The sequence below is a fragment of the Coregonus clupeaformis genome, chromosome 1 (assembly GCF_020615455.1).
Source record: "Coregonus clupeaformis isolate EN_2021a chromosome 1, ASM2061545v1, whole genome shotgun sequence".
Classification (NCBI taxonomy): domain Eukaryota; kingdom Metazoa; phylum Chordata; class Actinopteri; order Salmoniformes; family Salmonidae; genus Coregonus; species Coregonus clupeaformis.
In genome coordinates this window covers 18,544,557-18,566,771 of record NC_059192.1, presented here as the reverse complement: position 1 = coordinate 18,566,771, position 22,215 = coordinate 18,544,557, and the positions used below count along the sequence as shown (strand labels likewise).

General features: G+C 43.0%; 2 protein-coding genes across 3 annotated transcripts in view; one reads left to right on the top strand and one right to left on the bottom strand.

Moving 5' to 3' along the window:
* The first annotated feature begins 725 nt into the window (after nt 1-725).
* On the top strand, nt 726-1,996 carry atoh1c (atonal bHLH transcription factor 1c). Its single transcript, XM_041843635.2, has one exon. The coding sequence runs from the start codon at nt 778-780 to the stop codon at nt 1,435-1,437; it is 660 nt and encodes a 219-aa protein (XP_041699569.1). The 5' UTR covers nt 726-777; the 3' UTR covers nt 1,438-1,996.
* A 1,102-nt stretch (nt 1,997-3,098) lies between these two features.
* Nucleotides 3,099-22,215, bottom strand: part of LOC121536430 (wings apart-like protein homolog) — a 44,600-nt gene continuing 25,483 nt past the window's right edge. For both annotated transcript variants that reach the window (XM_041843732.2, XM_041843814.2), the window contains exons 12-20: nt 18,615-18,712; nt 18,126-18,202; nt 15,369-15,547; nt 13,005-13,120; nt 11,880-12,044; nt 6,300-6,519; nt 5,998-6,086; nt 4,335-4,430; nt 3,099-4,098 (exon numbers count right to left, since the gene is read on the bottom strand). In XM_041843732.2, the coding sequence (XP_041699666.2) occupies nt 4,033-4,098; nt 4,335-4,430; nt 5,998-6,086; nt 6,300-6,519; nt 11,880-12,044; nt 13,005-13,120; nt 15,369-15,547; nt 18,126-18,202; nt 18,615-18,712 (1,106 nt within the window). In that variant the 3' untranslated portion in view covers nt 3,099-4,032. The remainder of the gene's footprint in view (nt 4,099-4,334; nt 4,431-5,997; nt 6,087-6,299; nt 6,520-11,879; nt 12,045-13,004; nt 13,121-15,368; nt 15,548-18,125; nt 18,203-18,614; nt 18,713-22,215) is intronic.

Here is a 22,215-nt window from a genome sequence, read left to right as displayed (position 1 = left end):
AGCTCTCCAACTGAGACCACTTTACAATATGTGTATTATTCATTTATTTTCTGATTTTTGGGGAGGCCGTGGTCAGAGGAAGGAAAGCGTGGGTTACCGCAGTTCTAATGTGCGCAGAGAAAACAGAGACACCGCTAAATCGGATTAGATTATACACATTGGGTTTGTGGCCTGCCTGTCAGTTATCCTAGCTTTTATAGGCCTACATTTATTTCTATTTATTTGACCCAATGTTTTCCTTTATCTCTTTTGTGAGCATAAGGCTACACCCTTGATTTCAATTATCCAGCCAACAAATCCCTTTGTGAAGATGTCAATGAAGGCCTAGGATTTCTCATAAAGGTCTATTATTTCATAAAATCTATAATTTCCCATGGTTGCAATTATCAAAAAGTAGTTTTTGGCATTTTTTGGGGGCGAGATAAGATGTTAGCCTGCTGTGCCTTTAGCTTATAGGATAAATCTTAATCAAATAATTAATAGACGAGCTCTAAAAGTGGCCTGATCGCACTCCTTCCCAGAGCCAAGCCCCATGCGCACAGCGATCACTCAGATGGACCTAATCCACTTTTGATGAACTTGGTTAATAGACATCCTGCTGACATTATCGAAGGGATCCAACTCTATTCATTACGCGCACACGACCCTTGCCACGCCCATAGCATCCTCACAAGCATTTGTCAATAAATTCTCCCCTCACACCAGAAACTTTTTTAAGGCACGGGTCTAGAAGTTCAGTTACGTCTGCACGGTTGAATCTATTCCATAGTCAGGACAATGCAACGCCGCAAAAGTCTATTTGCGCCACACATCTCCAGAGACGCAGACACTGGTGCTGATTTGAAAGTGCAAGTGCATCCTATAGACCTGCCACATGGAGCTCTTGTGCAGAACAGTTGGATAGAGGAGAGAGCAGAGCACAGGGGCGAGTGTGACACGTGCGCTATTGGGGAGCTCAGATTGCCAGGGCTTGGATACATCGAGCAGGACCAGAGCACCATCGACAGAGCGCAAAGGCGGCGGCGCATGGCTGCAAACGCCCGGGAGAGGAGGAGGATGCTCGGGCTCAATTTCGCATTCGACCGCCTCAGGAGCGTCATCCCTAACCTGGAGAGCGACAAGAAGCTGTCAAAGTCAGAGACGCTTCAGATGGCGCAGATATACATCTCGACGCTCAGCGACTTGTTGCAGGACAGGCCCTGCGTCGCGGAATTCAGCAACACTGTACTTGAGAGCACGGAGCAAGTGGACACGGCCCCAACGGGAAGGCCAACAATGAACTCCACAGCAGAAGACGCAACTGTAAAGCTACCTGGGCAAGGTACATATCATATATGTAGAGACAGTGGAAACGTGACGTGCGCGCCTTGCGAAGACCAGAAGACAGAGCTGCGAGGGTTTATGAACCTGTGGGAGAGAACTAGTGGCACGAAATAACTGATTGTATTTGTTTGTGCTTAGTAATTTGTGCTTTCCATACAAAACACGTTGTTTCTAGTTTGAAACCTTATGTAGATTATCTGGCTGAAGTAAAAACACATTTACGCATCAATATGACTTTTATCTAAAAGTTTCGGCTTCTTTTGCATGTCTTAAAGTTATAGGGGCAGCTTATGCTGTGTAAAAACAGGCAATAGATTATTCTTAAACATGATACAAACGTACAGAAGTGTACAAAAATACACCAAAAGTATCAGACAGATATACTGAAAGTAGCAATTTTATTCTAGTTAAAATTATATACAGGTAACCAAAGACATTCTTGAAATTGGTACAAAGATCATGTTCCTGCATTTGGCTTTGTATACCTTTTTAATCGGACTTTCAAATAACTGAGAAATGCTGTATAAAATAAAAATAGGATTGGATTCAGAAAAGTAGTGTACCATTTCTAAATTTCCAATAGGCAATATTTACAAAAGTATTTACATTATTTCATTCATTTCCAGATTTGTGAATAAAGCGCTTGTAAACTTTAGAAGTGTTGAAATAGCTTAGAAAGTACTGATGAGGATGTGTATGGAAAAGGCTGAAACTTAAATGTCTGCAATGCTGTGAGAAACAAAAACGACACGTTGGAAATACACACCAAATGAGAATAAATGCAACTTTAGAACATAAATCTTAGACCCCAACCTCTCATCATCCAAGCCGGGATAACAGGATTTTAGTTTTATGGGAGAAATCTATGGGAAACAGCATAGGACCAATGCAGTAGCTGACACTGTGCTTCAGCCAATAGCAGTCCCTATCTAGCCCGAAATTAACAAAACTGAGAACGCTGGCTATGAAACATTATATTAATAGCCATCACATTATGAAACTCAGATGTATGGGTACAGCAACTGCTAGACTGGGAGGCTTGGTTCATGAACAATAGTTATCTTATCATTTCAAGTACTTAATTTAAAAAGTTTGAAATACTACAAATATGGTAGTCTTCCAGTCCAGTTGATTTATTATGTTGAAATTAATTGAGAAAAGCTTAATAAAGCAATTGAAGCATTGCAGAGAGAAAGGGACTTGTTTGTATTTATTCAGAGACAGAAGTGATGCTTGAGAGACCGGAAACCAACAATGTGTGAAGTGTTCTACAGCCTTCAACAGATAGTTTGAATGACCATAGTGCTTCACCTAACAGAGGCTCTCCAGTCCAAATTAAAAGACACAAAATCCATACTTTCCTGTTGGCCATAACTAATAATGATGGGGGTAAGTATACACTAAATTATGTAGTTCTCGCACGTTAGTGAAAACTACAGATGGGGACCATTTCAGGTCTGTCCTTGAAGAGCTAGAATCTCTGAAAGTATTGACTTGGACAGACCGAGAGGTGAGACTCACCAAACTAACAAATCTGTCTCACCCTCACCTCATGGTGCACTTTGAAAGAGAACTCAAATCTATTCGAACTGGACAAAAACTGGTTGAATAAACATTGTTGCCACGTCATTTCAACAACAAAAATGAATGTGATGTTGAATCAACGTGGACTACTGATTGGATTTGTAAAAAGTCATCAACATAAAAGGCATTTCATCTTTTGTTCACCCAACTTTTAACCTAAATCCAATGACATGGTGAAATCTTGTTGATTTCACGTTGAATTCATATTAGTTGACAACTCAACCAAATGTAACAGACGTTGAACGGACGTCTGTGCCCAGTGGGTTTTGACACCCTCCACTGAACTACAAAGAGGTTTTTAGAACACACAAAAAAGCAGAAGAGTCGTGAAAGCAATAAAATGGCATCAGTGCAGAGGGGTTATGGAGCTCTGGAGGCTTTCAGCATTTCAAAGAGGGCTGAGAGCTCGAGCTTTTGTGCTCCTATTCCAGTTGTGTGGGTCACTGCCCAATGCTTTCTATGGATTCAGAGGGGGGAATTCAGGCACACAGGCACTTTGATGACTATCGAAAGTTAACAGAGGATGGAGGCAGGGAAAGAGCCATCTTTTACTGCAGACAGAAAACAAAACCCAATACAAAGGAGGAAGTGATGTCACAGTCTGCCCCTTCCACAAAAACATGTCCAGGCAGATAGCTGTAATAAGGAGGGGAAATATCGATTTGGAATACAAGGAGTTTTTATATGAATGTACAACCTGACCAGCACAAGTAGGGACATCTATTAAAGAAAAAATAATCTAATTGAATGAATATCAATGAGTCAATCATAAATTATATTTTCATGAGGGAACAGAAAATCCCAATGTTGAGAACAAAGTCTAGAATATAACGGGAGGTTTTTCGGATTTTCTTCTCTGGTTATTCCAAGCAGGCTTCATAATAATAGGAGGTGGAATGCTGAAAGAGTGCTTCAGGCCTCACGTGTGTGACGGAAGACCATCACAGTTTGTATAGTGAATGTGGTGATGACAATGATGATGAAGATGGGTGGTCGTTATTAGCAGGCTGTGTGTGTGTCTGGACTCTGGGGTAGGGTCTACCCAACTGTCCTGGTCTCTGTGTGAGGCGAGCGGTCAGTCCCCAGTGTGACCAGTGTGGTCCCTTCCCACAGAGGCAGGCCTCTCTAACAGTGCTCCAGATAGTCAATGACCCGAGAGATGGACTTCTGCCCTGCGGTGCCCACATCACACTATGGAGAGAGGGAGGGTGGGTGAGAGGGAGGGTAGGTGAGAGGGAGGGAGCAGAGGTCAGTTACCACACACATTGAAGCATTCTCCACACAACATCCCTATTTAGACATAAGGCTACAGGAACCAGACAGGGATACTACTCATTAGCCTGTACAAGCTCAATGACACAATAAAGAAGCGACAATAAAGACCTTTAAAAACAGACCTTTTATCTTTTAAATGTGAGAGAACTTACTGTAAGATTCATGAAATTGAGGAACTTCTTGAGCATTTCTGTCATTATTGAGAAATCTCCTTTGGGCAGGCTTTCCCTCACAGTAGTCACATTCATCTGAAAGAGAAGACTATGAATCAGAACTGAAACCTTTGTTAGTTCTACTCACATGTCCAATCTCTGATGACATAAACCACAACAGGCAGCTGTAGAATGTCAGTGAACAGTAATTATAGTGATAAAACGAATCCCCATTATGTTCAAATCATCTCTTCGAGGGAAGACGCACCAGAACCGTAACCACCATAACCAAGGTTGGCCGTGCGCAGTAGATCACACGCTGGGTGTCGACTAACGGTGGTGATCGAAAATGTAGAATCATCAGGAAAATTAAATGATGTCCGATGTTCTGTGGTCAGAGGCGCTAGCATGGCCGGTCCACTGCTTTCAAGTACACTCAGCCGTCCATATCTCTGGTGTTCCCTCTCTTAAAACCAGTATTCAGTTAGTTTAGGCTAAAACTTCGGAATTCATTCATTGGAACTTGTCCAGTCCTTGTAGTGAAGCCAACCAGTTTTTTTGTTTTGATTTTATGTTTGATATATGTTTTTGTTCTTATTAGAGGACAGAGGTAGCGATTTAAAGTTGGAGAGAGAGAGAGAGCGCTGAAAGAACGAGCCGGATTTGAACCCATTCTGGCAGCAGTACGTGTTTTACAGGCACGAAGTGGCTTAGACCGCTAGACCAGCCAGGCCACAGCCATTTTGTTTTAAGACAAAAGTCTTGTCTAAAGTCTGAGGCGTGACATTTACGAGATAGAACAGAGAGCCCTGTCCAGATTAAAGCTACAGCCTGGGACTGGTACAGGTTTATCAGAGATAACGTCCATGGCACATCAATCACAACCTAACTGCCCATTGGGATACTCAGTTAGAGAAAGTCCATTACTAGAGATGCACTAAGCTCTCAAGGCATCATTGGATCGCTAATAACATCTTCAAAAAAGAAATGGCCATTAAAGGCGGAAAAACATTATCACAGCTTATATTTTCCTTTCGATAGTCGGCCGTGAAACTTTTAAGACGGCAATTTTGAAGGCAACCATTGATGGTCCCTGAGAGAGGTTTAAAAATGACAGATGACGGATGTTTATTACCAATGTTCGAACGAGGCGTCGCAGACGAGTCTGTTTAAATGGTGATGTGGGTATTTGAAGTGCACGTTGGGTACATTGGAAAACAACAGCCTAGTCAGACATACATAATGGCGCCAACTCAGCACTGGCTATGTGTGTCCGTACACAATGGATTCGTTAGTCTTACCTACCTCTGGATAAATGGCCAAAATGTCATGTAAAGTCTGCGTGTCTAGTGAACAAGGCCAAACTAGGGGACCCATTATGTGATGTGGCCTCGTCTCATTGCTTCAACATGAAGGGCTGCATCGGTTCAGGGTTAGACAGTGTTGTGTAGAGAAGGGATCAATGATTTGACTGTAATTATAGAAATGATTTACGTTCCTTTATTCATCTCTTATTGCCTATTGCTTGTGTTTTTATCATTCTAATTATTTCCAGTAAAATGTGTTCCACTTTTAACTGCAATTTAAATAACATTTGATTTGATTATGTAGAGCAGCCATGCCAGTCAGAGCCTGCAGTGCGAGTGTCAGGGTGCGTCCTTACCGGACTCCCCTGACAGAGACAGCCCAGTAGCAGTGCAGTGTAAGAGGCCACGATGCTGTCCTCCATGTGCTTTCCAGCATGCTGAAGAGCTGCAGGAGGAAGGGATGGAGGGAGGAGGAGCAGGAGGAGAAAGTGTCAGTCGGCAAAATATTCATAGAATAACCAATTCAGCTCCTAACCTATAATCCAAAACATGGGTTCTTCTTAATCTATTTTCAGAGTTACCTAGTCGCCATTATGCATCTATTACATTAGACTCTGTTAGCTTTGTTTAGGCTTTATTTAACCAGGTAGGTCATTACCTTTGGTAAGGTCTATTTCCTCCTCCTCCTCCTCCTTCTTGGCCTTCTCCTTCTCGCTGATGGCGTTGGCGTTATTGTTCTCCGAGGCCACCCATTGGATCTCGCCACCCGACTCCTGCCACTCGCCGCTCTGGTCCAGCTTGGGCTTGGGCACGTCGTTGATGAAGTCATCCGTCTCGGCCTCCGCCGCTATGGCCGCTTGCTCCCGCTGGAGGAAGAGCTGAGGGCACGAACACGTACGGGTCAGAAAGGGTTGCATTTACATGGAATCAGTGATCAGTTCATCCATTAAAACAATCGAATCAAATTTTACTTGTCAATTGCGTCGAATACAACATGTGTAGACTTGACAGTTAAATGCTTACTTACGACCATTTTCCAACAATGCAGAGTTAAAAAGTAAGAATGTTGCACACAAAAAAATAAGGAAATAGTAACACAAAATTACAATAACGAGGCTATATACAAGGAGTACCAGTACAGAGTCAATGTGCAGGGGTACGAGGTAGTTGAGGTAATATGTACATGTACACTACAAGTCAAAAGTTTTAGAACACCTACTAGGGTTTTTCTTTATTTTTACTATTTTCAACATTGTAGAATAATAGTGAAGCCATCAAAACTATGAAATAACACATATGGAATCATGTAGTAACCAAAAAAAAGTGATAAACAAATCGAAATATATTTTATATTTGAGATTCTTCAAAGCAGCCACCCTTTGCCTTGATGACAGCTTGGCACACTCTTGGCATTCTCTCAACCAGCTTCACCTGGAATGCTTTTCCAACAGTCTTGAAGGAGTTCCCACATATGCTGAGCACTTGTTGGCTGCTTTTCCTTCACTCTGCGGTCCAACTCATCCCAAACCATCTCAATTGGGTTGAGGTCGGGTGATGGTGGAGGCCAGGTCATCTGATGCAGCACTCCATCACTCTCCTTCTTGGTCAAATAGCCCTTAAAGTCTGGAGGTGTGTTGGGCCATTATCCTGTTGAAAAACAAATGATAGTCCCACTAGGTGCAAACCAGATGGTATGGTGTATTGCTGCAGAATGCTGTGGGAGCCATGCTTGTTAAGTGTGCCTTGAATTATAAATAAATCACAGACAGTGTCACTAGCAAAGCACCCCCACACGATAACACTCCTCCTCCATGCTTCACGGTGGGAACCACACATGTGGAGATCATCCGTTCACCTACTCTGCATCTCACAAAGACACAGCAGTTGGAACCAAAAATCTCAAATTTGGACTCATCAGACCAAAGGACAGATTTCCACAGGTCGAATGTCCATTGCTCGTGTTTCTTGGCCCAAGCAAGTCTCTTCTTCTTATTGGTGTCCTTTAGTTGTGGTTTCTTTGCAGCAATTCGACCATGAAGGCCTGATTCACGCAGTCTCCTCTGAACAGTTGATGTTGAGATGTGTCTGTTACTTGAACTCTGTGAAGCATTTATTTGGGCTGGTAACTCTAATTAACTTATCCTCCGCAGCAGAGGTAACTCTGGGTCTTCCTTTCCTTTCATCATAGCGCTTGATGGTTTTTGCGACTGCACTTTTCCGGATTGACTGACCTTCACGTGTGAATGCCAAGAGTGTGCAAAGCTGTCATCAAGGCAAAGGGTGGCTAATTTGAAATATAACATATTTTGATTTGTTTAACACTTTTTTGGTTACTACATGATTCCATGTGTTATTTCATAGTTTTGATGTCTTCTCTATTATTCTACAATGTAGAAAATAGTAAAGATAAAGAAAAAGCCTGGAATGAGTAGGTGTCCAAACTTTTGACTGTGTGTGTGTGTGTGTGTGTGTGTGTGTGTGTGTGTGTGTATATATATACACAGTGAGGGAAAAAATATTTGATCCCCTGCTGATTTTGTACGTTTGCCCACTGACAAAGACATGATCAGTCTATAATTTTAATGTTAGGTTTATTTGAAAAAAATCCAGAAAAAAGATTTCTGGCTCCCAGGTGTCTTTTATACAGGTAACAAGCTGAGATTAGGAGCACACTCTTAAAGGGAGTGCTCCTAATCTCAGCTTGTTACCTGTATAAAAGACACCTGTCCACAGAAGCAATCAATCAATCAGATTCCAAACTCTCCACCATGGCCAAGACCAAAGAGCTCTCCAAGGATGTCAGGGACAAGATTGTAGACCTACACAAGGCTAGAATGGGCTACAAGACCATCGCCAAGCAGCTTGGCGAGAAGGTGACAACAGTTGGTGCGATTATTCGCAAATGGAAGAAACACAAAATAACTGTCAATCTCCCTCGGCCTGGGGCTCCATGCAAGATCTCACCTCGTGGAGTTGCAATGATCATGAGAACGGTGAGGAATCAGCCCAGAACTACACGGGAGGATCTTGTCAATGATCTCAAGGCAGCTGGGACCATAGTCACCAAGAAACAATTGGTAAAACACTACGCCGTGAAGGACTGAAATCCTGCAGTGCCCGCAAGATCCCCCTGCTCAAGAAAGCACATATACAGGCCCATCTGAAGTTTGCCAATGAACATCTGAATGATTCAGAGGAGAACTGGGTGAAAGTGTTGTGGTCAGATGAGACCAAAATCGAGCTCTTTGGCATCAACTCAACTCGCCGTGTTTGGAGGAGGAGGAATGCTGCCTATGACCCCAAGAACACCATCCCCACCGTCAAACATGGAGGTGGAAACATTATGCTTTGGGGGTGTGTTTCTGCTAAGGGGACAGGACAACTTTACTGCATCAAAGGGACGATGGACGGGGCCATGTACCGTCAAATCTTGGGTGAGAACCTCCTTCCCTCAGCCAGGGCATTGAAAATGGGTTGTGGATGGGTATTCCAGCATGACATTGACCCAAAACACACGGCCAAGGCAACAAAGGAGTGGCTCAAGAAGAAGCACATTAAGGTCCTGGAGTGGCCTAGCCAGTCTCCAGACCTTAATCCCATAGAAAATCTGTGGAGGGAGCTGAAGGTTGGAGTTGCCAAACGTCAGCCTCGAAACCTTAATGACTTGGAGAAGATCTGCAAAGAGGAGTGGGACAAAATCCCTCCTGAGATGTGTGCAAACCTTGTGGCCAACTACAAGAAACGTCTGACCTCTGTGATTGCCAACAAGGGTTTTGCCACCAAGTACTAAGTCATGTTTTGCAGAAGGGGTGAAATACTTATAAATGTATTTGCATTTTAATGAGGGAAATAACATTTTTGACATGCGTTTTTCTGGATGTTTTTGTTGTTATTCTGTCTCTCACTGTTGAAATAAACCTACCATTAAAATGATAGACTGATCATGTCTTTGTCAGTGGGCAAACGTACAAAATCAGCAGGGGATCAAATACTTTTTTCCCCTCACTGTGTGTGTGTGTGTATATATATATATATATATATATATATATATATATATATATAAACACACACACACACATCTCCCGAGTGGCGCAGCGGTCTAAGGAACTGCATCTCAGTGCTTGAGGCGTCACTACTAGAAGCGTCACTATAGACCCTGGCTCGATTGCAGGCTGTATCACAATCCGCCCGTGATTGGGAGTCCCATAGGGCGGCGCACAACTGGCCCAGCATCATCCGGGTTTGGCCGGGGTAGGCCGTCATTGTAAATAAGAATTTGTTCTTAACTGACTTGCCTAGTTAAGTAAAGGTTAAATAAATAACAAATATATACACACACAGTCATATGAGTACACCCCCTGGAAGTTTTTTTTTTTTTTTTTTTTTTACATATTTGGACAGATGGATATGTAATCTTCACTTCAACACTATTGACAGAAAGGTAACCTAATTTAACAAATGACACTGAAAGATTATACTTTGCAATCATTTATTCATCAAAAATCAACAGAAATGAAATTCCATAGTGCGGAAAAACAAGTACACCCCTCGCATCAATAGCTTGTGTTGCCCCCTTTGGCTGAAATAACTTAATGTAGATGTTTCTTGTAACTGTCTATCAGTCTATTACACTGACTGGGAGGAATTTTTGCCCACTCTTCTTTACAGTACTGCTTCAACTGTGTCATGTTCGAAGGATTTCTTGCGTGCACTTTCTTGCGTGCACGGCCCGCTTCAAGTCCCCCCACAGCATTTCGATAGGACTGAGATCTGGGCTTTGACTCGGCCATTCCATAACCCTCCATTTCTTATTTTTGAGCCATTCTGTTGTAGCTTTGATTTTGTGTTTCGGATCATTGTCCTGTTGCAAGACCCATGTTCGGTTCAGCTTCAGCTTTTTGACAGATGGCCTCACATTCTCCTCAAGAATTCTCTGGTACAATATAGAATTCATGGTTGACTCAATGATGGCAAGTTGACCAGGCCCTGAGGCAGTAAAGCAGCCCCAAACCATAATATCACCGCCTCCATGCTTTACAGTTGGTATAAGGTTCTTCTGTTCAAAGGCAGTGTTTCGTTTTCGAAAAACATGGCGTCTGGCATTGCGACCAAACAACTCCACCTTTGACTCATCTGTCCAGAGCACATTGTTCCAGTAGTTTTGGTCTTTAGCCAGGTGTTGTCTGGCAAACGTCAGTCGTGTCTTGATATTCTTTTTTGAGAGTAGAGGCTTCTTCCTTCCTGACCTCCCATGTAGGCCAAGTTTGTGCAGTCTCTGACAGTTGACTCATGCACTTCGACATTGATTGTGGTAAAAGGGGCCTGTAGATCCTTTGATGTTACCCTGGGGTTCTTAGAGAATTCTATGAGCATCTTTCAGTCAGCTCTCGGGCTGAATTTGATGGGACGACCTGTCCTAGGTAGATTGCCAGTGGTCTGGAATTTTCTCAATTTGTAGATGAGCCGTCGGAGAGTGGAATGATGTACTTCGAATTGCTTGGAAATTGATTTGTAACCCCTCCCAGACTCATGGGCATCAATAATCTTTCTTCTGAGGGCCTCGGGTAGGTATTTTAATCTTGGCATGATGTGTTACCACACACCCATATGGTTCAGACCAAACCAGACAAAGTTTCTAATCTTTATGGAAGGCTGGACCCTCCTAAGTTTATTATTTTCTAATCATTTGCACCTGTTTCCCGCATAAGGAAAAGGCATTCTTGTTTATTTTAATTGCATAACATTTTCAAAGTTATTTTTTTTTTGTGTGATTTGTTAAATTGGGTTACCTTTATCAATGAATGTGGTGGGAATTTAGCTCAAATATCCATGTGTTCAAATATACTTTTTTTTAAATACCACTTTCCTGGGGGTGTACTTACTTTTTCACATGACTGTATATAAATAATTCCAATAATACTATATATTATTCCATATCTATGAGATCGTATTATTGCTCTTTGAAGTGTACGAGGTCTCTATACAACCTATGAACACACACACCCCCTTCACACCCACACATACACCATTCACACACACCCACCCTTCACACACACCCACTCTTCACACACACCCACTCTTCACACACACCCACTCTTCACACACACCCACTCTTCACACACACCCACTCTTCACACACACCCACTCTTCACACACACCCACTCTTCACACACACCCACTCTTCACACACACCCACTCTTCACACACACCCACTCTTCACACCCACTCTCTAACCCACCTGCACCAGGGCAGCGATGGCAGTGAGCGATCCTTCCGTCTTGAGCTCCTCTTTGTCAGCCACCAGGACAGAGTTGAAGGGAGCTCCTCCATCCATCGCCATCTCTACCAGGCAGTAGCGGTTCCTGGCACTGTACTCCACCAGGTTGATCAGCAGACCCAGACCCTGGAGAACCATCACACTTCAGACCGGAGAAATACACACTCCTACACACACACACACACACTCAGAGTACTGTCATCAAGACCCAGACCCTGCGCACACAAGTTGTGTCCCAAATGACACCCTATTCCCTATATAGGGTGTGTGGGCCCTGGTCAAAAGCAGTGCACTTTAAAAAGGGGAAATCTGCAGTTGCTAAATACATTTGTTGACTTATAAATGACTGATGTGCCCATTGATTCTTGAAGAATTTAACTTCTTAATGCCTCATGAGCTTATTAGTTTAACTGTCGTATCACCATCAGAACCCAAAGTATAAGCTTGTTTTACCCCAATGTTTGTTTACATTTACTTTGTTTTCAAACACTTTCAAGCCTAAAACTATAATTTTGATATCATGGATGGTCAAGTCCTTGTATCCTTAGCTCTGAATTTGATAGTTGTTACATTTCTACAGCCCCATCCCTCAGCTTTTTACCAAAATAGGGAACAGGCTTTGTTATTGTTTCAACTGCCGGTTGCCCCTTTAGAAGGGCATATGGTGCCATTTGGGACGCAGAGACAACCACACATGAAAATGGACATACACACATACGCCGTCCAATATAGTCCCCTAGATTCAAAGTACCCTAATCTATCAACTAAGTCAATTTAAACATATTTGAGCAAGTTCTTCACAGAGGAATGCTGACAATGCTTGTCAGAGTGGTTAAGATTCACACAATAGAACTGGGGCCCAAACATAACATGAAAACTCAAGGAAGTCAAAGCATCTCAGCGTTTTCAGTGTCGATCTAGGATCAGTTTTGCCTTTTTAGATCACAATTAATACAATTATATGGACAGGGGAAACCTGCTCCTAGATCTCCTACTCCGAAGACACTTTATAAATATGGTGCCCTGGAATCCTATCTAACCAAAGCCGTGGATTCCACTTGATACTAGGATAATGATGACACTCACCAGTACGCGGATGTCGAACCTCCTCTCCTGAGGAAGGTACTGTGGAACCCGGAGCACACAGTTCAACGATGTCATCATCATGTCCTCCTGCTCACCTGTCTTCGTGCTTCCCCACTCTACAGCCACACACAGGGGGTAGAACACAGTCACTATGGGACCTCAACCATTACAGTGCATTCAGAAAGTATTCAGACCCCTTCCCCTTAACCACATTTTTGTTACGTTACAGCCTGATTCTAAAATGGATTAAATAAAATGTTTCCCTCAATCTACACACAATACCCCATAATGACAAAACAAAAACAGGTTTTTAGAAATGTCTGCACATTTATTCAAAATAAAAAAACTGAAATACCTTATTTACATAAGTATTCAGACCCTTTGTTATGAGACTCGAAATTGAGCTCAGGTGCATCCTGTTTCCATTGATCATTCTGTTTCCATTGATCATCCGTGGTCTTCTGTAGCTCAATTGGTAGAGCATGGCGCTTGTAACGCCAGGGTAGTGTGTTCGATCCCCGGGACCACCCATACGTAAAAATGTATGCACACATGACTGTTAGTCGCTTTGGATAAAAGCGTCTGCTAAATGGTATATTATTATTATTATGTTTCTACAACATGATTGGAGTCCACCTGTGGTAAATTCAATTGATTGGATATGATTTGGAAAGGCACAAACCTGTCTATATAAGGTCCCACAGTTGACAGTGCATGTCAGCGCCAAAACCAAGCCATGACGTCGAAGGAATTGTCCGTAGAGCTCAGAGACAGGATTGTGTCGAGGCACAGATCTGGGGAAGGGTACCAAAAAATGTCTGCAGCATTGAAGGTCCCCAAGAACACAGTGGCCTCCATCATTCTTAAATGGAAGGAGTTTGGAACCACCAAGACTCTTCCTAGAGCTGGCAGCCCGGCCAAACTGAGCAATCGGGGGAGAAGGGCCTCGAACAGGGAGGTGACCAAGAACCCGATGGTCACTCTGACAGAGCTCCAGAGTTATTCTGTGGAGATGGGAGAACCTTCCAGAAGGACAACCATCTCTGCAGCATTCCACCAATCAGGCCTTTTTGGTAAAGTGGCCAGACGGAAGCCACTCCTCAGTAAAAGGCACATGACAGCCCGCTTGGAGATTGCCAAAAGGCACCTAAAGGACTCTCAGACCATGAGAAACAAGATTATCTGGTCTGATGAAACCAAGATTGAATTATTTGGCCTGAATACCAAGTGTCACGTCTGGAGGAAACCAGGCACCATCCCTAAGCTGAAGCATGGTGGTAGCATCATGCTGTGGGAATGTTTTTCAGCGGCAGGGACTGTGAGACTAGTCAGGATTGAGGGAAAGATGAACGGAGCAAAGTACAGAGAGATCCTTGATGAAAACCTGCTTCAGAGTGCTCAGGACCTCAGACTGGGGCGAAGGTAGTCCCCTGTAGCTCAGTTGGTAGAGCATGGCGCTTGCAACGCCAGGGTTGTGGGTTCGTTTCCCACGGAGGGCCAGTATGAAAATGTATGCACTCACTAACTGTAAGTCGCTCTGGATAAGAGAGTCTGCTAAATGACTAAAATGTCAAATGTAAGGTTCACCTTCCAACATGACAACGACCCTAAGCACACAGCCAAGACAACGCAGGAGTGGCTTCGGGACAAGTTTCTGAATGTCCTTGAGTGGCCCAGCCAGAGCCTGGACTTGAACCCGATCGAACATCTCTGGAGAGACCTGAAAATAGCTGTGCAGCGACACTCCCCATCTAACCTGAGAGAGCTTGAGAGGATCTGCAGAGAATAATGGGAGAAACTTCCCATATAAAGGTATGCCAAGCTTGTAGCGTCATACCCAATAAGACTCGAGGCTGTAATCGCTGCCAAATGTGCTCCAACAAAGTACTGAGTAAAGGGTCTGAATGCTTATGTAAATATTTCAGTTTATATTTTTTATACATTAGCAAAAATGTCTAAAAACCTGTTTTGCTTTGTCATTATAGGGTATTGTGTGCAGATTGATGAGGGGGGGAAAAACGATTTAATCCATTTTAGAATAAGGCTGTAACGTAACAAAATGTGGAAAAAGTCAAGGGGTCTGAATACTTTCTGAATGCACTGTATGTGCATAACAAATTTTTTGGAAGACTAATTTGTTTAGGTGTCATATCAAAACCATTAACACACTTCTATGAATGAGCGGTGAGTGCCGCCCAGTGCCCAAGATAGTGTAGGTATGCTAATGTCCTCAAATAACCATAATCCTTTTCTGTCCACTGCAGTGGCACGCTCTGCTCATTCTGTGTCCAGATGATACTGTGTGAGAGGCCATTTGGCCACGGAGTGTGTGTGCGTCTATATTGAAGTGCGTGTCTCTCTCACCATTGTCGTGGGTTAGGTTAAGCAGCACGCCGATGATGGCCCTCATGCAGTCCTCCACGGCCTTGCCCACGTTGCTGTGGCTGGCGTAGGGCAGGGCGGTGCCCGCCGAACACAAGGTGCTGTTCACTCCCGTCTCCCGGCTGTAGCGCTGGATCATCTCCTCACAGTGCCACAGGGCCCTGTCAACAACACACAGGGAAAAATTGGTTATACATTAGTTTATATACCAAGGAACAAGCAAACATAACATCAGTACTGAACCAGAGGTAGTCAGCTATATAGCTCATTTCCATTTAAGGCCCCTTATGTCTATTCAAGTTTGAGGATTCTCATATTTCAGCATTTAACTTTTAGAATGCTGATGTTGTGCTGGGAGATAATAGCCTTAATACTTGATGGGAGGATTGTTTGGCTGACAGACTGGACTGAAAGGGTCTGGAAGCCGGCTCTCGAGGGACTTCATACTGAATTAAACACTACCACAACGGCAGAGTGCGTCTGGCAAACAAGCTTTAAAAAGTATTCAGGGCAACAATTTTTCCTATTGGGTTTTTGTATTATTCAGCCAACGTGGAAAAAGCTAGTGGTTGTAAACAAATGAAAAACTGGTATGAAATTATTTGAAAGCAATAACACACGTTTCCATTGTGTCTCTTTACATAATACAGTGGGTTCTTAAATTATTGACACCCTTGATAAAGATGAGCCATAATGACTGTATAAACTAAATAATTCAAATACTGATCTATGCTCAGAAAAAGGGGAAATTATATTATTGTATACTAATACAATTGCTCAGAGAAAGATAATTTTGAGAGAAAAAAAATTAACAAAGGTAGGGGTCAAAATTAGACACCCCTAAAGATTCGTATAAAGAAAGTAGTCAAAAGTTTAGTATTTGATGCCATATTCCTAGCACGCAATGACTACATCAAGTATGTGACTCTACAAACTTCTCGGATGCATTTTCAGTTTGTTTTGGTTGTGTTTCAGATTATTTTGTGCCCAATAGAAATGAACGGTAAATAATGTGTAATTTTGGAGTCACTTTTATTGTAATTAAGAATATAATAATGTTTCTAAACACTTCTACATTAATGTGGATGCTACCATGATTACAGATAATCCTGAATGATTTGTGAATAATGACGAGTGAGAAAGTTAGAGGGTCAAAGACCATACCCCCAAGACATGCTAACCTCTCACCATTACCAGGGGAGGGTTAGCATGTCTTGGGGTTATCTTTGACCCTCTAACTTATCTGTAGTCATGGTAGCATCCACATGAATGTAGAAGAGTTTAGAGACATTATTTTCTTATTTACAATAAAAAGAGAATCCATTATTTATATCATTCATTTCGATTGGGCACAAAATAATGTGAAACAACTAAAATGAACTGCAAACGCATCCAACAAGTTTGTAGAGTCACAAGCTTGATATTTTCATTGCATGCTAGGAATATGGCATCAAATACTTAAAACATTTGACTCCATTATAAAAAATGTTGTATTATATTTTTATCTGAGCAATTGTATTAGTCTAAAATAATAATTTTTCCCAATTTTTGGAGCATACAATATAGCTCAGTATTGTTTGGGGTATATATATTTTTTAACATACGCCTACACCATTAGGCAGACAGCATCTACGACAATACATTTTAAAGGGCAGTGCGAAGCGGGAGAGAACGGAGGGTGAATTTAACCATAAAAAGGTTAGCAACAGACGCGCACGCCTGCAGCATGGCTAACCAGCAGCAAAACAGCTTCATGCAAAATATACCAAATAATGAGATTTGAAATAATGGGGGATCATCCGTTAAGGCAGAGAGAAGAGCAGAGGCAGAGTTCATTTATTATATTAGGGGGAGGGGGGGCTATTAATGAGGGCCTCTGAGCTGCTGTGTGCTGCTGTGTGGCTCGACCCCTCTGATTTCTCCCCCCGTAATTGAATTAGCGCGGCCGGCTGAATGCGGCTAGTGATGCCGCTGTGTGCAATGTGAGAGCGGCTCTTTGTTGACCCAGTCGGAGAGGCCTCCTGGCTGGGGGTGCAAGGGTAATTAACCACGGGTGAGGCAGGGGTTAGGAACCAGAGCAAGGGAGGCCAGGGCCCCGGCTGCAGGCAACGCACCCTGCCTGGGACAGGGCTAATTCAGTTATAAAGACGGAAGACTTTGAACAGATAAGTGGCTGTGGCGGGACGAGGGGCGGAGGGGGGGTGGGGCACTGGAACGATTGGGCGGTGGCTGAACCTTACGAGGGGGGTTTGGGGGTTGATATTGAAAGGGAGATGGAGACGTGGTGGAGTTTGCTTTACAGACAGGCATAGGAGTAGGGCGAGGGGGGAATGCTGTGATTGACAATGTCAAAACGTGGAAACGGAACACAACACACAGCATAATGAAAACAGACGTTTCTCATAGAGCTGAATATAGACACTTTTGTACATGAATTACCCTTGTAATACAATGTAGTGTCGGTGAAGAGTCAGGTGCATTTCTGTAGCCAAAGAAGACTTATGTGAATTCTGTGGGCGTTTGTGATCCACTATATGGTGTGCATCCAAAATGGCACCCTATTCCTTATATAGTGCACTACTTTTGACCAGGGCCACTATGTTGGGAACAGGTTGACCACGCAACCTCTCAATGAGACGCTGTCTGACGATACAGGTGCTATATGCAATACACAGTCTGGAGCTTAATGCACAACACACAGTGTGTGTGTGTGTGTGTGTGTCCATACAGGCCACTTACTTGGCTGAAGAGCAGATAAGCTGAGAGTCCTTATAAGCGATCAGGTAACCCTGGTTCTCTGGGTTGTGAACAGTTACCTGCACAGAGCAACAACAGAATTATACATGGAATACCACACTTCATCTCAAATCAAGTGAACACATAACTGCTCACAGAGCCCCTCTAGGAGACTCCCACTGGATTCACTGACTGAGTTGATCAATAAGCGCAGGCTTAGTGCCGAGGTCAGCACACAAACACTAATCTAACCCCAGCAAACCTGCAATCTAAACCTACACTCTGTACTCGGGCTGAGGGTGAAACCGAGCACAACTGTAGGCTTAGGAGGCATGAGCAGCTGTTACTAAGATCAATGTTTCCCATTGATACTTTATAACTGACATTAAATAATATCTAGGAAGTGCGATGAGCGGGGCTCCTGACCCCGATTAGGAATTCAGCCTTCTGGTGGTCAGAAGTGTTGTCCAAGACATTAGTGTGTGTACTCACGCTCTCCAACACCCGTAGACACCTCTCGGCTCCCCACAGTGACGCCATCAGCTTCTCCTCGTCATCCTCGTGGCTCAGGTTATTCACGCATTCTTTTACTGCAGAAACAAGACAGGTCGGTTTCAACCACTCAAACCACCTAGATCAAATAAGAGTTCGAACAAAACAATGGACACGTCATGGAAACATCATGGAAATGTCATGCGCGCGTCCTCCCTTGGGGGATAGATCCAAAATCTCCTCAATGCCGGCCATCAAAATATGCATTTAGGCTATTGTTTTTGGGTTTGTTATACAATCGATACTTGCATATCTCAATATTATTTTGAACGATTTTATACCGAAACTTTGACTCCTTTTGCTAGGTAGCGTTAGCTAGTGCTAGTCGGTTGTGCCTGCGCCAATACACCGGTATTTTTCATCCTATAGCTTGTTCTCCATCTTTTTAAATAGGCAACCAACATGTTTTCAGCACTTTTATTTCCATGACTGATCAAAACTAATTTTCTTATGCGCTTTCATCTCTCTGCAGCGGACATAGTGAGCAATATGTTTGGAACATCAAATCGCAATACATATAGAATCGTGAGAGTCGCAATACAGATCGGCATCTAAGTATCGTAATAATATATGAGGTCCCTGGCAACTCCCATCCCCAGTGTTTATATGTGTACTTCACATTATGTTGGGGTACAAATCGGAGTATAATGCGTGTATGGATGTCTCAGTCGCCATACCAACGGCTCCGCTTGGGCTGCTCTGCTCAATGAAGAGACATGAGAGCAGTTAGCTGTTAGCTACTTTGTCACTCTAAACTCTGACAAACATCAAGGAACATTCTCTGTGAAATAATCTCTCCTGTCTTATATTTGATAAGGTTGAAGCACTTCTGGCACCATGTTGTGATCTTAAATCAGATATGACTATAATCCGCAGTAAAGCACGAGCAAATGGCTCGGCTACAAAATGTTAGTCAATTTAGTGATACCCGAGCTCTGCCCGTGCCCTAGTTATATTGACATTTTAGTCATTTAGCAGACTCTCTTATCCAGAGCGACTTGAACAGGCCCTACCCGGCCCTAATCTGATGTATAATGTCGGGGTCCGTTGGGCTCGGGAAGCAGAGCGCCAATGTCAACCCCAATACATGTTCATGTCATCGTCACCAATCAACTGCATTACACCCAAAAACAACTTCAAATACCACCACTGATTTACAGTGGTGTAAAACACTTTAAAGTCCTACTTAAGTAGTTTCTTGGGGTATTTGACAACTTTTACAGCACTACATTCCTAAAGAAAATAATGTACTTTTTACACCATACACTTTCCCTGACACCCAAAAGTATTCGTTACATGTTGAATGCTTAGCAGGACAGGAAAATGGTTCAATTCATGCACTTATCAAGAGAACATCCCTGGTCATCCCTTCTGCCTCTGATCTGGCAGACTCACTAAACACACGTTTTGTTTGTAAATTATGTTGAAGTGTGCCCCTGGCTATCCATAAATTTAAAAAAGAAAATTGCTTAATGTAAGGAATTTGAAATTATTTACACTTTAACTTTTGATACTTAAGTATATTTTATCCATTTATTTTTTTACCCCCTTTTCTCCCCAATTTGATATCCAATTGGTAGTTACAGTCTTGTCCCATCACTGCAACTCCCTATGGACTCGGGAGATGCCAAGGTCGTGACCCATGCATCCTCCAAAACACAACTCCGGCAAGCCACACTGTTTCTTGACACACTGCTCGCTAAACCCGGAAGCCAGCCGCACCAATGTGTCGGAGGAAACACCGTACAGCTAGCGACCGAAGTCAGTGTGCATGTGCCCGGCCTGCCACAAGGAGTGGCTAGAGCGCGATGGGACAAGGACATCCCGGCCGGCCAAACCCTCCCCTAACACGGACGACGCTGGGCCAATTGTGCGCCGCCTCATGGGTCTTTCCACCACTGATTTCTATATGGATAGCTATGCTACCAGCTTATCTGAACGGGAGTTAGCATTTAGCAGTCACTTTTTCTAAACCAGAAAATTACAAATTCTAAATATTATGGAGTGAAAACTGCCAAATATATCCAAATAGGATTTTAACCACACTGTGGGCCTCTTTGAACACATAAATAATGACAGATTTGATGAACATCCACTTCATTTGATCAGCTTTTTTGAATAGGCACCAATGACGGCACCCTTGTTCTATCCATTGATCTCTTACCCTATCCATTCTGGTATCATTGAGCCAAAATGTCCGGCCAGATACAACTCCTTTTAAGAAAATTGTTTCATTGTGTATTGGAATAGGTTAGGTAACCGGCACACTACAGCTCATTACCACACTCCATTCCCCCAGGTGGCAGCAACAACCTTGTCCAGATGTTGAGCCTGGTTAATAAGCACTTTAGGTGTTGCCAATTAGGGTGATTGTCAGTTAGTGTCCCAGCTTACAAGCCTTGACGCTGCGGGTTTGTTTAATGGCCATGAGGCTTTTCGTTTGTTTATGAGTCTTTAGTTTGGGCATGCGTTTGGTATTTTTCCTTTTTGTACATATGTGTTTAGTCAGGCATTGCTCTGAAGCCGAAAAAAGAAATTCACATGAGCACCACAATGCCTACTCAACCCATACTCTACCAAGGTTTTCCAGCACACAGCTTTGACCCACTACAGCAGCTATGTTGGTCTATTTTACTTCAAACAATGTGTAGGCAGGTTGCTTGAGATTCAAACGGTCTCAAACTGTTGGTCTCCACCGTTCTCTCCTCTGTAGTAGCAAGACACGCGCAGTAGCGCACACACACACACACACACACACACACACACACACTCCCCGTCTATTGCCACTCAACGATGCTCTTTTAAAAAGAGCCACCTAATAAGTGAAAATAAGCACAGACCGTGCGTGCGCCTGTGTGTGTGTGTGTGTTGGGAGGGGGGTGTCAAAACTATACACGAAAGAGAAATGGTCAAAATGTCTCCTCCAAGAGGCAAACCCAGGACCTTCAGATCTCGGTGACGTTAACGTGTTCATGATAGGGTTCATAGCTTATCTTGAAACTATAAAAAAATGGACAGTGGTGATGACAGGAAGCTTTTGTTGCACACTGTTTTTGTTGTTCATTTACTCAGTACTGATTGAAAATGTATTTCTCTTGCTTGGTATACAAAAAGAGGCTAAAAACAGTTGTGTTGAAAACAGTCACATAGCTAACCAAGTTAGCAAGCATGGCGTCTTCTTTTGACTGCGCAAAGGTCACGCAAGCAAGCAATGATGTTGGTGTTGTTTAACCTGGGTTGCACCCGCACCTCCTGGCTACTTTTTACTTGGATGGCAACTTCAGGTTTTAGGGAATACATTGAAAAGTAACTTGACACTTATAATCAGTCAGCGCAAAATGTGGATTATAATGACAATAAGAAAATTGCATTGACAGAGGGAGTATACTGAATCAATGCATAAGGTAAGGGCTGGAACATTAGCTAGCTACATTGGTAAGCAAGACATATTGACTAGTGTATGGAGTAACGTTAGCTAACGTTAGATGAGCAATGACCATTGCATGTATTATACATTAGCAGCGTGGCAGTTTCCCAAAGT